The following is a 15,608-nucleotide window of genomic DNA, read 5'->3' on the forward strand; positions in this document are numbered from 1 at the left end:
AGCTAAACATGTCAGCCGAGCGTTTGCTGTGTGGAAAATGACGGGAATTTTCTGTAAACTTCTGGAATCTCCCAAAAGTCTGAATGAAAAATGTTTTCTGATGGAACCAAAACTGACCTTTTGGTTTTGATACAAACAATATTATCCCAAAACAATCTGATTACCCAACAGTGAAACACAGGGGTGGCGGTGTCATGCTCTGGTGTTAGCTTTTCTTCTGATTGCACTTTGTTTTTGATTTTCATCAAGATGGACGTCATCTTTACAGTCTCAAACAGCAGTCAGTTTGGACACAAAACCTACTTATGTCTTCTAGAGAAGAGAAAGTGAAAGTTTGTTTTTATTAGCGTCACAGTGAGCAATAAAATGAAAACAGGAGCTTCCTTTTCTGTAACATAAAGCAGACTTAACTCCTCAAAGTCACCACGTTTCTGTTCATTTCTCAGAAGTCCAGGGAGAGGTTATTTTGAGGGACCAGTCAGGAGCTTGTTGACCTGTTTTGAGTTTAAAATGGGAGATCAGAAAGGAAAAATGTAAAAGAATTAAAAAAAAATAACAGAAACCTTTGGAAACTCCCTGGACTTTCAACTTACTAAGACTAAACTTTAAAGGTTGAACACAATGAGAGAACACAGTGGTACATGTTCTACACCCTTTAGACCGCAGTTTTTCCTTCCACTTAATTTTCATGCAGTGTGTGTCAGTTATCAAGGCATTTCTGTATTTAAGATCATTTTTACTCTTGTTTAATATTAAACATTTCTGATACACTGATTTGTTTTTATTGACTGAATATCAAATCATCAAAATAAAATGAAATTAATTATCATAATGTAAAATAAATCTGTTTTAGAATGACAGAAATCAAGTTGTTGATGATTTTCTATCACAATGAGAAATAAATCAATTACTTGTACAATAAATTAAAACAAACTCAGTAATTTTTATGTATAGGATTTATCATTTGTCTCTTTTCTCTCATTTTCTATCAAAAACTGGATGATAAAAGTTTCCAGTTTGGTGTTTTGGTCTCAACTAGTCATTGTTTACAGATACTAAATAATTCATTTTATTTGTTGTACTAATTTGGGATATTTAAAATGTATTCCAGTTCCAATGTTAAACATTCATCAGAATTTGAGGTATATTAATTTTTGAGAATGTATTCTTGCATTATTATGCCATTATGTTACTTTAAAATGGTCTCAAAAAAAACAATATTTTCATTTATTGCAATAACATCTGGGACAATTTATCATCCAGCAAGATTTGTAATTGTGACAGGCCTAAATGAGATGAATATTCCCTTTAAAAATCTTCTCATGTATAATTTAATTCCTCTGTATTCTGGGAAATAAATCAAAGATTAAGCCGTTGTGAATGCAGCTCATCATCCTTTCCACACCTCGTCTGCTTAGAATAAACTCCACTTCTCATAACAAACCCAACATGAGGATTTTATTTTCCTAATGGGAAGAACCGACGCCAAAGGGATGCATTCCTCTCTTCCAACTCTCCTCCTTTTTTTTTTCATCTGTGCAGATTAAAAAGCAGGATGTTTGACATATGTTGCTTTGTCCAGCTTCTAAGGTTTCACAGCTGCAGAGGCTTTCTTGTCGTCTCATATTTCAGCACCGACAGTTCTGAGGAGGAGGGGATTTTTATTTTCTGTGGTTGGTATATTAGAAGTAAACACGAGGAAGGATGAGGGAGCGGCGAGCAGCAAAGCTCTTTGGACGTATTCCCAGTCCTCGGCACCATCGATCTGAGACCACACAGCCACAAAATGTTCCCAAACAGCTTGGATAAAGTAGGAGTATGTGGTTCCTTTCATGGCAGGGCAGTTAACACAATAGTCTGCAAAAGCCACCGAATGCAGTCCATTTAAAAAATAAAAATCTTAATAATGGGGATCCAATCTATCTAAAAATAACACATCTACTCAAATTACCCACATTCTCTGGTTTCAAGTGTCATTTAACAACCAGACACGAGTTTCATCAAAAGAAGCTCAGAGAAAAATATGTACTAAAGTAAAAGTAGCAGTATTACATGTTTTTACTCTGTTTTGTGTCTTTTTACCAAATACAAGTATTTTTAAAAAGTCTACTCAAGTACTGATGAAATTAATAATTTAATATTTAAAAACTAAATCATTTGACAGACCAAAATGTAAAGTTAAAGTTGAAATGTTGGTATTTTAAGGACTAAAATGACAACAATGCATAAAAGTAACAAAAACTAACAAAATCAGGCAATTTCTTTCTAAATCAGTTTGTTTCAGTATAAAACTCAGTATAAAACTGAAACAAAAACTGCAGGTCTGTGACTTTCACTACATTTTGGTTAAAACCTGTTTGCCTTTCATTCAGTGCGTAAAGAATCAAGTAAGAGTAAAAATATTTAATAATAATATTATTCAAGTAAAAGTAAAAACGTATTTGGTAAAATAGTACTGAGTACTGAGTACAAGTACTGAGTAACAGTACCCACATTCAGTGGGTAGAGAATCCAGAAATTTTATTCAAGAGTACAAATACTTCACAATCGAAATTACTCAAGTAAAATGTATAGTCCAAATACTCCCTAAAGTTCAGTACAGACCAAAAGTTTGGACACACTTTCTCATTGAATTCAGTGAGAAAGTGTGTCCAAACCTTTGGTCTGTACTGAACATTTTTTCAAAAAGTTACTAAAGTAAATGTAACTAGTAACTGCCCAGCTCTGATTAAGTGAAAACAGTCAGGAGAGGCTCTGAAGGATTCCTGAAAGAAGAACCTGTGACTGCGTGAACGGCAACAGATGGATGATTTAGGGAACACGTTCAGCTGCAGGCAGTCGACAAACCTTTCCTACATATAAACTTTTTAACAAAGAATCCAACAGAACGGCCACAGAGACGCGAGCAGCCCGCTGGAACGACACCCGGGCCTCCATCAGCAGCACGCTTCCACGTTGAGTGCTGGCCGACCGCAGGATGCTGGCCTGCCTCCCAGCCAGCCCCGCTAATTAGTCCCCTCTCTTCTGAGCTAATTGGCTGATAAAAAACGAGGATGGCCTCTTCACCCAGCCCCGAGTGTTGTGCCACAAAATGGCAGCGAGGAGGATTATGTTGGCTTATGAGGCATGGTGACACTCGGAGAACAACACTCCTCCGCTATTAGTTTCCCCTTCAAGAGGGTCGCATCCGCCACATCGCTCGGGTTTGTTAGCGGGTGAAGCTTCAGCCCAGTAATGTGTTCTCATTAAATGCCTTGGTGTAAACTAACAAGCAGATCATTCATTTAACAGGACATTGAGGTCTGGGTGATATCAGTGTTACATCATGTAGCAGTAAAATGTATTTTTAGTTAGTGATAATTTTTTTTTTTTTTGTCTTTCTTCCCTGTTGGGATAATGGGTTAGACATCTGAGGTCTACTCCTGACAAAAGGCCAGGCATTAAATTTAAATGGGTCAGAAATATTTCAGACTTGATGAAAAGTTTTCCTCTGAAATACAGCACAGTATGAATGCAAGTGTGGAGCAATCTCTAGTTTCTTTATAGCGTGCCTCCTCTGTAGCATCTTTTTGTGAAATGTGAATAAATTAAGAGCTTTGAGTGAAACATCGTCATGGATGCATTGTTCATGATGCATCAGCCACTTTAAACCTACTGGATGTAACTTTATGAAAAATATGTTTTTTGAGTATTTGTTAAAATTGTTGCGTCACGTGTGCAAGATCCTGTCCCCATCTGCCTGCTTTAGGGCAAAATGCTACTAGCTAACGATGATTAGCATTGGTTTTAGCTGTTAAGTTATCAGTAGAACACACTAAAACTTAAATGTACACCTGATACATGAACGAAAAAGGGAAACAGTGCTTTGCCACAAATTGTCAACTCTTCCACAACTAGATTACAAGGTCAGGAAAAAGATTTAAAGAATCTAAAGAAGAAAGAAATAGCCAGGGAGAGGGAAGTAGTTCAGTTATGCTAGCTTGACTTTGACAAATGTGACATGTAGATGTGCTGTGGAATTTGGTGTCTTTTGGTTTAGTTACAAAGTAAAAGAGGCGACCCTCATACCAACTATGACATATCATCAATAGAGCAGATGTTTAAATTAGCTAATCATCCACCGCAGTGGTAGATTAGCTAATTGCAGCGGTAGCTAATCTGCTACAGAGATCACTTATTAATATAAGCAAAATAAACATCAAGCATAAAAACATAATACTGTAACAGACTGAATGTTCTGTTTGTGTTGGAAATGTTTCAGTGTTTTTTGGTGTCATAAAAAACAACAACGTCATAAAGTGACGTTGTTGCTGCAGCTAGCATAGCCTGTCATGAATGTTCAGTCTGGTTAGCATGGACACCGATGACAGCATATAAATGTTTTTTTCTGTAATGGTAAGTTGTTTTTGTATCCCTAGCACATTTAGCAGCGAGTACATGTGGTTGATTGACAGCACCAAGACCCTCCTCCTGGCTCTGACTGGTTGTTTTTGGTCGGGATTGGTTCATTTCTTCAAACAACAATGGCAGCTCAGAGGAAATCGATATTTTCACAGATTATCTGTCTCACAACAAACAAAACATGGTTTTAAAAAAGTTACATACTGCAGCTTGTTCACCCAATCAGCAGCAAGGAAAATGAATAGCAGACATGGATTGGTTGGTTTGTAAAACCCAGCCATTAGCGTAGCATTATGCCTAATTATTTCAGCATTCTAAGCTGCATTTTCTTTCGAATAGTTTAGGAAAAAAATCCACGAATAGGAAAGTTTTCCATAAATAATTTTAAGTTGTGGTCCATAGAAAAATCCAGGAGTAGGTGACTCCTCAAGTACTGAGCCGCAAATAGGTGGGAGCCCACTGCATTCCACATACCATTGTAACCATTCTGACCTTTGACCTCAACAAGGCTTTTTTCATCCACACAAACTGCTGCTCATTTTCTGTTTTCGGATCATTCTTTTTAAACCTGAGACCTGGTTGTGCATAAAAATCCCAGTAAGATGACAGTTTCTGACCAGTCACCTAAAATCCTCCCCATTTGTCCCACTTTAAGGTTTTATTCATACATAAATACATACATACGCACATTTAAATATACAAAAAGAAAACCTTGAAAAGTACATTTATATCCACTGATGCATCTACTTTAACTGAATAAACACAAAAATACTTCATAATTACAACAAACATAAATACGTCTATAAAATAATACAGAATATAATCTAGTATTACTCCAGTCCTACATTTTAAACTTCGGCGGGTCGTCTTCCTTAATCTATTGATTTGGCTGATTCTTTATTTCTGTTTAACAAAGTAAAAGCCGTTGAACCGGTGTGCAGTCAGGTGAGAGCAAAAGTAACACAAAGGCCTGTTTTGTTCCTCGTTCTGCAACTGAATCTTTTAAAAACAGCAAAGATAACCGTTGATGGATAGAAATGATATTTAACCACCAGCAAGGTGATTTCCAGAGGGCTAATAGCACAAACCTGGCATTCAGTGGATGATTTACTGAATGACAGCGTGTCCCTCAACCTTAGTTTTGGAATTTTTTGACATTTTTGATATTTATTAAAAAACTTGACTCGTTCTCGGCAGGTTACACATTTTTTCTGGATGGATTTGATAAATCCCAGCTGAGGACGTTTCTGTTACAGTAAACTTGAAGGTACAAATAACAATAAAACAAAACAGAGAGCTATGTTATGTGAGTTGGGCTGTAAAATGTGTAATACTTTAAATTTGAAGGCAAACTGCTGCCTCATTTGTTTGTCTCATGACCCAAAAATTGGTAGGAATCTATCACCTTGATCCCGGAATAATTCACAAGGCATCAAAACTCAAATTATTTTACTCCCATGACTGAATTTAAAATTAAAATGTTTAACTGAGGTGTGCAATTTCTATTTTTAAACCCCTTTCTAGTGTTTTACGGTCTTAATCTTACTGAAGCTATTTGGCTTAATTTGCACTTCAGTTTATTTTATGATGTTTTAACTGTCTGTACCTTTTATTTTTTATTTTGCATACTGCGAAAACTCAAATAAAAATTGAGACTTCCTGGTTAAAAACAAAATCATTAAATAATAATAATAAATGCAACAGCGAGGCATCAATGTGGTCAGAGGGGAAATATTTTATTTATAAGAGTAAAAAATAACTTTAAAAGCAAATTGCACAGATATTAGTACCAGTTTAAATGAACTTTAGTACATTCATCCTCATTAGAGGATGTATATTCAAAACACATTCATATTGTTATTGTTAAAATAAACAAGAAATGTTCTACTACTTTAAACTTTGCAGTACACTGTAAAAAAAAACTTGGCTCAGTGTAGTTTCCTTGTTGCTTTGACTCAGTTAAGTTGTATCAACTTTAACCGTCAAGTTCAAAACACTTAATAAGCTATTGCTACAACTTCAATTAAGTTGACTTAACTGTCTTTAGCAATTATATTAAACTGATAATTAATTATGATAATTTTTTATAGTCACCCCAATTCTTTTTTAGGTTTTCACATTACATTGACTCAACGTCAAAATGTTGCATTTTCATAACTTTTTAACTCATTTCTAAGTCAACCTCATAATGTAAATTTTTTTATGAATTTTTATTTTTTCATTATGAATTATGTTGGTGAGTCAAAATTACCAATACAAAGTTTTATGGATATTATTTAAGTCAGAAAAATGTTCAAAATGCATACAGTTGTGTTGGTGTGTTACTAAGAAATTGGTTGTTATCTGATTTAATCTGAATAAAGGTCAAAACATTTCTCCTTTCGCTTCCTGTTGGGGGCGGGTGACAAAATAAATATGAAAAATGAAAAGCAGAAGATTCATCTGCATGTTGTGACCGCATTAAGGTGTATTGAAACCATAAGAGAGGAGAACAAAGCTGAAAATAAAGTCCTAATTGTTAATTAAAGACTAAAACAAAAATAAATCCGTTACTTATTTCCATCTTAAAGGAGACGGTGTTTCGTTTTCTTTTGCGTCCCCCAATTATAAAGTTACAATCAGATAATTTACACCGGTTATGAATGGGTGCTTTCCCCCAAGTCCCGCCCCTTCCGTTCCCACACACGGACCAACCAGCGGCGCCGCTTCCTCTAGGTGGGACGTAACGTCAACTGGCGTCGTGTCGGGATTGGAATGTTAGCGAGCAACAATCGGAACAACTGAGCACTCGGTAATTGGACACTCGGTCTGAGGAATCCTGCCGTTTTTTCCCAACGTTTTCCCAGCGTATCCCTCCAGTTTGAGGCTGCCGCTCGCTTCCCTCTGCTCGGCCGGACAACTTCGCCCGCTCCGCCGCTCTCTTCCGAATATGTTCTTTTGATATTTGTGAGGGAATGAGCGGAGGTGATAAATAAGCAGAGAAATGCAGGGATTCGTCAGGTTACAGTTGGACCGCTGAAGCGTCTCCCGGTGTTTTTGATTCTTCCAAACCGGGCACCATGGAGCGATAAAAGGACAACATCCAGCCGAAGAGGCGTTCACACCGCCGGAGATTCTTTCTTTCTTTCTTCTTCTTTTGCTTTTCTTTTTTCTTTTTTAATTCTACCCGGTGTTCAACATCCAACCTTCACGTCTGGGAGAGCCTCGGGGACCCCGGCCGCTGGCGCTCCAGCCTGGATGAGGGGAAGCGGCCGCAGCGCAGAGGCTCCGGACAGGTCTTTGTCGGTGCGTCGCTGGATGTGGTGAAACTCCACAAGCGGCGTACAAATCGCCCACATGCGCTGGATCAATCGCCGGATCTCGGAGCACAACACGAAGAAGGGCGGTTGGGGATGGAGCGATGCAGCCGGGGCTGGTGAGAGCCTAACTTGGGGCCACTTTAGCTTTGTTATTCCTGAGCAAGTCGCCTCTGTTCCCGGGACACATGCAGGCCAAAAAACGCTACCTGATCCTGCTGTCCGCCGGAGCGTGCCTGGCGCTGCTCTTCTACCTCGGAGGGGTTGAGCTTCCAGCGGCCAGGAGGAGCCGGCAGGACCGCAGCAGGAACGGGTACCGACCCGAGCAGCCATGGCCCCACTACTCGGACCCTTTATACGCCTTCCTGCCCTGGGATCAGACGGACACCGAGGATTACAACCTGCACATATCTCCGACGCAGAAGCGGGACGTGAACAGGAGCGTTTACAGGGGCAAGCGGTGCCGCATGGATTCCTGTTTCGACTTCTCTCTGTGTCAGAAGAACGGCTTCAAAGTTTATGTTTACCCCCAGCAGAAGGGGGAGAAGATCTCGGAGAGCTACCAGAACATCCTATCCACCATCGAGGGCTCCAGGTTCTACACCTCCGACCCGGGACAGGCATGTCTGTTCGTCCTGAGTCTGGACACTCTGGATCGGGACCAGCTGTCCCCTCAGTACGTCCACAACCTGAAGACGAAGGTCCAGAGCCTGCCTTTGTGGAACGACGGCAGGAACCACCTCATCTTCAACCTGTACTCCGGAACCTGGCCGGACTACACGGAGGATCTGGGCTTTGACATCGGCCAGGCCATGCTGGCCAAGGCGAGCATCGGCTCTGAGAACTTCAGGCCCAACTTCGACGTTTCCATCCCGCTCTTCTCCAAGGAGCACCCTCGAACCGGAGGGGAGAGGGGTTTCCTGAAGTACAACTCCATCCCGCCTTTTAGAAAGTACATGCTGGTGTTCAAGGGGAAGCGCTACCTGACCGGGATTGGCTCGGACACGCGGAATGCCTTATACCACGTCCACAACGGGGAGGACGTGGTGCTGCTCACCACCTGCAAGCATGGGAAGGACTGGCAGAAACACAAGGACGCACGGTGCGACAAGGACAACGCGGAATATGACAAGTAAGTTGGATCTCACCACGTTCAAAAAGCTTGTTTTGGAGCTTTTACGCGCCAGGCGTAAAAGTCTGTGCGTAAAAGTGGATCTTACCCACATCCAAAAAGCCGAAGCTGGCGCTTAGGATATGGAAATGTCAACCTGCGCCTGCAGAGTGAAGTTGGAGTTGTGAAGTTTTTCAGGTTAGGCATCCAGCTGTTTACAGGGTGGATACACATTTGCACTTTAGAGTTTGATTTATACAAGTTCATCCTTAATAATGTCAGATTTCTCCTCAATTGAAGGTCTAAAAATTGCTTTCAAGATAGCAGCTTCCTGTTGTCATTAATTTATATTAGGAGCAGAAGTAACATCATGTCAGTTATTTTAGTGAGCATAATAGTTTAGTGTCCTTTATTAGCGGTTAACATGGCTAACATCTGTCTCTGCATGGAGAATTTAGATTTCTTACTGCAACTTTGACTTTGCCAAGAATCTGCTGAGCACGTTCCAGAACAACCCGAGGTTAAAAGAGGTCAGGAAGATAAAACCTGAGCTCCTTGCTGCAAAACAGTCCCGTTATCTGCTGGAAGTCTTGCTCTCTTTTGCTTTCTCGCAGCCCTGCTGAACCACATGGTTTTTCTGTTTTTTAACAGATTTTTGTCTTTTTGTGTTGATTTTAAACAGTTCACTGATATTGAAAATGACTCAAGTTGAGTGATTGTACCACATAAGAACTTTAAAGAGTGTTTATTAGACACACACACACACACACACACACACCAGCTCTTAGATGTTATCTGTTAATTAATCAGAAATCAAGACGGTTTCCATTCAAGCCAAATCTGATAGATTCAGTATAATTTATTTTTTTACACATTGTCAAATACGATTCAGTTCAAGAATACTTTATTAACCCAACAAATTAAATGTTGTGACACATATATTACACAGTTTTCTCCAGAGAGTTGCTGTAGATGCTAATGTCTATGAATAGGAAGAATCTCCTGCAGCAGTCAGTATTACAGTAAGTTTGAAAAAGCCTCTGACTGAAGACGCTGTCTCATAAAGAGGATGCCAAAATTTTCTTGATTTTATGAAAAATCTTTCTATTGTCCCCAGAGCTTCAACAGAACAGAACCAACCTTTCTTATCAGCTTGTTGAGGTTTTTAAATCACTGGTTCTGAATCTATACTGGAATTTGTGAATTCCAGTATAATATATATATCTGTGATTTTAACATGAATGGTTCTGGCTTGAAGGACTGAAGAAGTGCAATTGTGTTAAAATGGTAAAGAGATTTGAAGAACCGCAGATCTTTAAATCCAGGCTAGAGTTTTAAACTTATCATTATCACTAAAGAAAGATAAAAATCTCAACTTATTTATGTTTTACACAGCTTGTATTTAAATTTGTTGGCTAGCAGTAAAACAAATAAATGATTATTTTAACCATATATAAAGTCAAAGTGACAAATACATGCATTCCTTTCTGCAGGTCAATCCACTTGCCTACATATTTATTGAAATCAAGTTCTTTTTAAAATAGATCATTTTAACTCAACTTAAAATGATCTTAAATTAGGAAAAAAATATCTTTGTTACTAAACTTTCAAACACATCAATAACCTTTACTTTCCTACATGTTGATCAATTAATCAGACAAAAAAATTTACACATTCTACAGATTTTTCATTATACCACCAAAACCTTTTTTATACAATATTAAAAATAAATTTACCATAATTTATTGATTCCTCTATGAGAGCTCCTTTTAAACAATAGCACCAATGTACGGAAGGCTGATAGTATCAATAATGAGACGCATATCAATGCCTTGTCGTACTAAACCGTAAACAGCAGGGTGCATAGTTTGTTTGTTTGTTTTTTTTCTCATGCAACGCGTGGGAACCTAAACGTACATTATGTGAAATTCATTAAAAAAACAAAACAGTGGTAGCGTAAGTAACATTCAGTGGCGTTTTATGTTTACGTTATCGTTAAATCTCTCGGTTATTAGTTATCAGTATTTTGCCCAATCAGCAATCTGTAAGGCAGACAAAACTAGAAGATCACTGAAAACACACACCTGTCCTAATCACACGCAGATCAACAATACAGTTTGGTACGATGTTCAACTCACTCTGCCTGTTATTTTCAGATGATAGCAGACAAATGATCCATTTAAAAAAGTTACAGCTTTAGTTTATACACAACCTACATCAAAGCTAGTTTTACTTAGTTTACGGCTGTATTTTCTTTATTTTTATTTCCAAAAACACGGTGGTGAACATTCCTAGCTCCCCTTCTGCCAAGATCAGCAAGTTTTCTTGGGTATTCTCTGTATTTTGTACAGTTTTGACTGAATTACTTCTCTAAATATTTCATTTTTTCCAATAAATGGCCTTTTTTTGAGTCTGCATACTTCAGTTGACAATTAACTAATTGCTAAATTTGTTGACGATTATTTCAACAGTCGTGTAATCGCGAGTAATTATGATTGATCCGATTAATCATTTCAGACCTATATCATTTATATATTCAAGTTATTTACAGACCTGAATCTTTAAATATCTTGATCATGAATAATCCAACACCTGACACGTGTAGGTTTCTCAGCTTGACCTCAACTAGACGTTCTTCCTTTCGTTCCCTACTTTCCTTTCTTTGACCTTTTTTTCCCAAGCAGAAATCTGGGTTTCCTGGGGGAAACTCTGTATTTTGCACAGTTTTGGCTGAATAACGTCTGTAAATATGTTATTTTTTCAGCAAATTGCCTTTTTTTCAATCGGCATACTCCAGTTGAAGATTAATTGACTGCTAAATTCGTTGACCATTATTTCAACAATCGATTAATCGCGATTAATCATGATGAATCATGATTAATGATAGAGGAGTGACGATTAAACGTTTCAGACCTACATTATTTACTTGGTTATTTACAGACCTGAATCTGAACCTGAAGGTCTCACAGATTGACCTCAGCTCCGCGGTCTCTCCTTTCGTTCCCTCCTTTCCTTTCTTTTACCTTCGCTGCTCCGCTAACAGGGAGCACCGCAGCCTTTACAAGAATCTGCACAGACACGTCTGATTTGCAACCTGTATTTAGCGCAAATTAAGTGAAAGTCAGCCATGGGAGCCCTCCGCTATGAAACAGTCGTTAACATCAGAGGGACCTCAGGCTTCCTGCTGCGTAGTTTATGTAAGGCAACACCTTTGATTGAATTATAAAGCGATTCGGTGCAAATAAATCAGTCATAACGGGTTAATTACAGCTTTAATTTGCAGGCGTTAGTGGCATCGTTTCTATCTGGCCCCCCAGGGGACGGCCAATTACCTCTAATTTTGGAAGTCTCGGTTTTGTCAAGTTGGTAATTAATGAACCCCCGCCACCTCCCCTTTGGTTGAGCACCTGTAAACGGCAGGTATGTTTTCACGCAGAGGGCGGGGTCGTCCCAGGTTCACTGGGTTGAACTCGACTGTCAGGCTGATTCCTTCGGGAGTGACTCGGGTTTGAGTTCCTTGGCATTCACGGAGCCTGGATGAACTGGAGGCATGTGATAACAACACTTGTCGGCATTGTTCTTGGAGGGCGTGTTTGCGTCGAAGTGCTGCTGAGGTTAAAGGCAGAGGCCAGAAATATTTCAGCGCGCTTTGTCAGAGAAGAAGAAGAAGCTGCAGGCGCCGATAAGGAGTTTTCAGCTCCGTTTCGCTGAGAGGGTAAGACACTTTTCTCCTGAACTCGGCGTGAACTCGAGAAAACCTCAGACTAACTCGTAAAATGGGAAAGAGCTGGAACAAAACTTCACAAGCACGCACTTGTCTTTCCATTCGTCATCCCCACCAGTTCTCTCGCTCCCTCCATCCCGCTGTTGCCCAGAGAGATGCGACGTCATCCGTGATCTGGTCTACCTCTGCTCCGCGCGTCGCCCTGCCTCCCGACGGCTCACACGGATCATCCTCCGATCGGATCATCGAGCCGGCTCTAGTTCAGGATAAAGTCTTTGTTCCACCGTTGTTTGTTTTTACAGTTGATTTGCTTTGATCAATTCTACTTCCTGTTAGTCATTTAATTTCCAGGATCAGAGATTTAATTTCCAGCATCAGAGCTAGATTTGGTTTCTGTTCTGACAAGAAAGACTCTGAAAAATCTATTTTTAATCTTCTATGCATCACAGAGTTTCTGTTCCTCTTCTGAACTCCTCTGAGGGTTAAAACTTCTGCATCAAACAAATTTAGCTTCCGTGCTCCGTCTGCAAATCTACTCTGGCAACAAAGTTCAACTAAGAAACGAGAACCTCTGCTCCCGTTATGATTTAGTAACAGGTTTAAAAATTAATCAATCTGATGCCTTTCTCTTTTTAATCAACTCTAAAGCCCTGTGGGTGCCGACCCACGCTCCGCAGAAACCCTAACAGAGCGCTCTCAGGTAAATGGATTTCTATACAGTTAGACGGGTCAGATGCCTGGCAGGGAGGCATGTGCTGGTATGACGTTACCTCGGTAAATACCCCAGCTTTGCCCTGTCGCCGTATTATGATTTCAGCTCTAAAATCTGTTATCTTGCTTTTTGTTTGAGCATCTTAGGTGATTTGCTCTCAGATGTTTGCAGAACTGCTGGGCTGATTTTCACCCTTTGACATGACCGCTGTTCCAAACCAACAATTAGGAGAGACGTGAACTTAACTAGATCTTCAAATAATTAAATTTTATTAGGGTCATTGTAGATGGGGGCAGAGGGGAGAAGTAAATTTCTGCCAAAAAAAAAAACAACTGAGAAATTGAGATTAATCTCAGAAATTCTCAAGAAAAACAAGAACATTTCTGAGCTCCAGATGTTGAAAAATTTGTGAGAAAAAACTGGAAAATATTTCTGACTTTTGAAACTTGGATATTCCTGAGTTTTAAAAATAAATTTCTGTTCTTTTTAAATAAATTTTAACATCATTTTAACAATGATCCTAATCCGCCGTCGTAATTTCAAGACGGTATAAATAGAGATGTTGCCGCTGTCCATAAGCACAATTTGCACTTAGGGCAAGGTTCTTCCTCTGTTTGTCTGTTTTCTTACGTTAGCTTAAGTATTAGCATATAGCGAACCTTATTTTATTAAACAGGAAGTTTGTGGGACTTCCCTGAACTTGCAGAGCTAGTAGTTAATTTTGCTCCCACTTTATCTCTGACCAAACGTAGAAAACACTTACACCACAGGAACGGTGTGTCATAAAATCAGAAACCGTGACTTTTCCATATCTCGGTGTACCTCGAAACCAGTAATCGGCGCATGCGTAGTCGCAGGAAAGCCAGGAATGCACATTATGTGTGAGAGCAGCTGCAGACTGCGTCCACATACCTGGGAGCTTGTTTAATGTCACTGCACATCCACCTGCCAGCGCGCACTCGCCCTCCTCTCCGCCCGTCTTCCAGAGGTATGCAGCTGGAAGTCGGCCCATATCATGCAGAAAATGCCTGCCACCCTCCAGCGCCGCACGCACAGCCCCTCACCACGCTCTGTACATTTATCCGATTGATTTTCTTTGCAGTAATAGCCTTCAATTGGAGTCACTCCGGTCCAGTTTTATGGCCGAGCTCCGATGAAAGGAGCCCATTCACTGCTACATTATCCAGGGAGTTTTCAGGGCTGCTGACAATAATCCTCGGAGAGGACAGTGGAGGGGTATTATGGGCTCTGAAATTGTAAAAAAAAAAAAATTAAGTTGGCAGAAATCCCATGCTTTGTGCTGACTAAACCTCTTTAACCGGAATACATCCTCCACGATACATTTTTCCTGGTTTTAGGATCCCACTGGTGCAAAATCATCCCTTCTGTTTATAAGATTCTAATTAGAGCGATGAATCTTTTCATCGGTTAACTCCAGGTATGTACTGTGTCACATTCAGACAGTTGTTCAGTATTTCTCAAGTGCTTTGCAGTTTCTAGGTGGTTTTAGTGCAGCCTGGAAAAGTCCTGTCGTCATTGGACAAAGTCCTCCAGCTTTTCTACGTGTCCCTGAATCACAGGAAGAAATAAACTCCTCAGCATCAACTCAACTTATAAAGATGAGATTCAGGTGTGAAGAAGCAGAGACGCATCTAAAACTCCTTTACCTACAGTTCAGGGGCTGAAACGATTAATCGTGATTAATCCATTATTGAAATAATCAACTAATTTAATAAGCATTTACTGTAATATAGAGACCCCACAACAAAGGCCATTTGCTGAAACCCCCAAACTTAAAGGGCAAAAATTAAGCTAAAACTGATATATCTAAAACTATAATATCTACATTTTGTATACAAGATAAAAAACCCCCCACTTTTATCTGTAATTATTTTCTACCTAAAACTCAAGTTCATAGTTTAGCTGCACCTGGTTCAAATTACGTAAAAAACAAAAACATCGAGCACCTTTTGCGATCCAGTTATTAACCAATAAATACAAAATTAATCAATAGATCAGCCCTGCCTACCCTGGCATTTTACCTCATAAAATGTTTATTACTTAAAACCAGAATTGCATTTGTTGAAAATTCAGAATGTGCCAAATTTTTTATCTGACTATTTGCCAGAATAAACGATTGAATAATTGATTACTGAAATATTGATTCATTGTAGGCCTACTTGTATCCGTCCATTAACCCGTCCTTGTCTTCCTTTTCATCTGTTTGTTTTTCCATTTGTCAATCTGTCCCTTTAGTCCGTCATCCTGTCCACCCATCTTTCAATCACAAAGCTATCATTCCTTCATTCATCCATCCATCCTTTCATTAGTTATAAATCCACCATTCTGTCCATCTGTTTATCC

At 39.4% G+C, this 15,608-nt stretch overlaps 1 protein-coding gene across 1 annotated transcript in view; it reads left to right on the forward strand.

Annotated features, from left to right (window-relative positions):
• Positions 1 to 7,061: 7,061 nt before the first annotated feature.
• The window catches only part of ext1b (exostosin glycosyltransferase 1b), a 158,451-nt gene continuing 149,904 nt past the window's right edge, over positions 7,062 to 15,608 (forward strand). Inside the window, exon 1 of the mRNA XM_044139032.1 lies at positions 7,062 to 8,829. Within this exon, the coding sequence (XP_043994967.1) occupies positions 7,886 to 8,829 (944 nt within the window). The 5' untranslated portion in view covers positions 7,062 to 7,885. The remainder of the gene's footprint in view (positions 8,830 to 15,608) is intronic.

The sequence above is a fragment of the Gambusia affinis genome, linkage group LG14 (genome assembly GCF_019740435.1).
Source record: "Gambusia affinis linkage group LG14, SWU_Gaff_1.0, whole genome shotgun sequence".
Lineage (NCBI taxonomy): Eukaryota > Metazoa > Chordata > Actinopteri > Cyprinodontiformes > Poeciliidae > Gambusia > Gambusia affinis.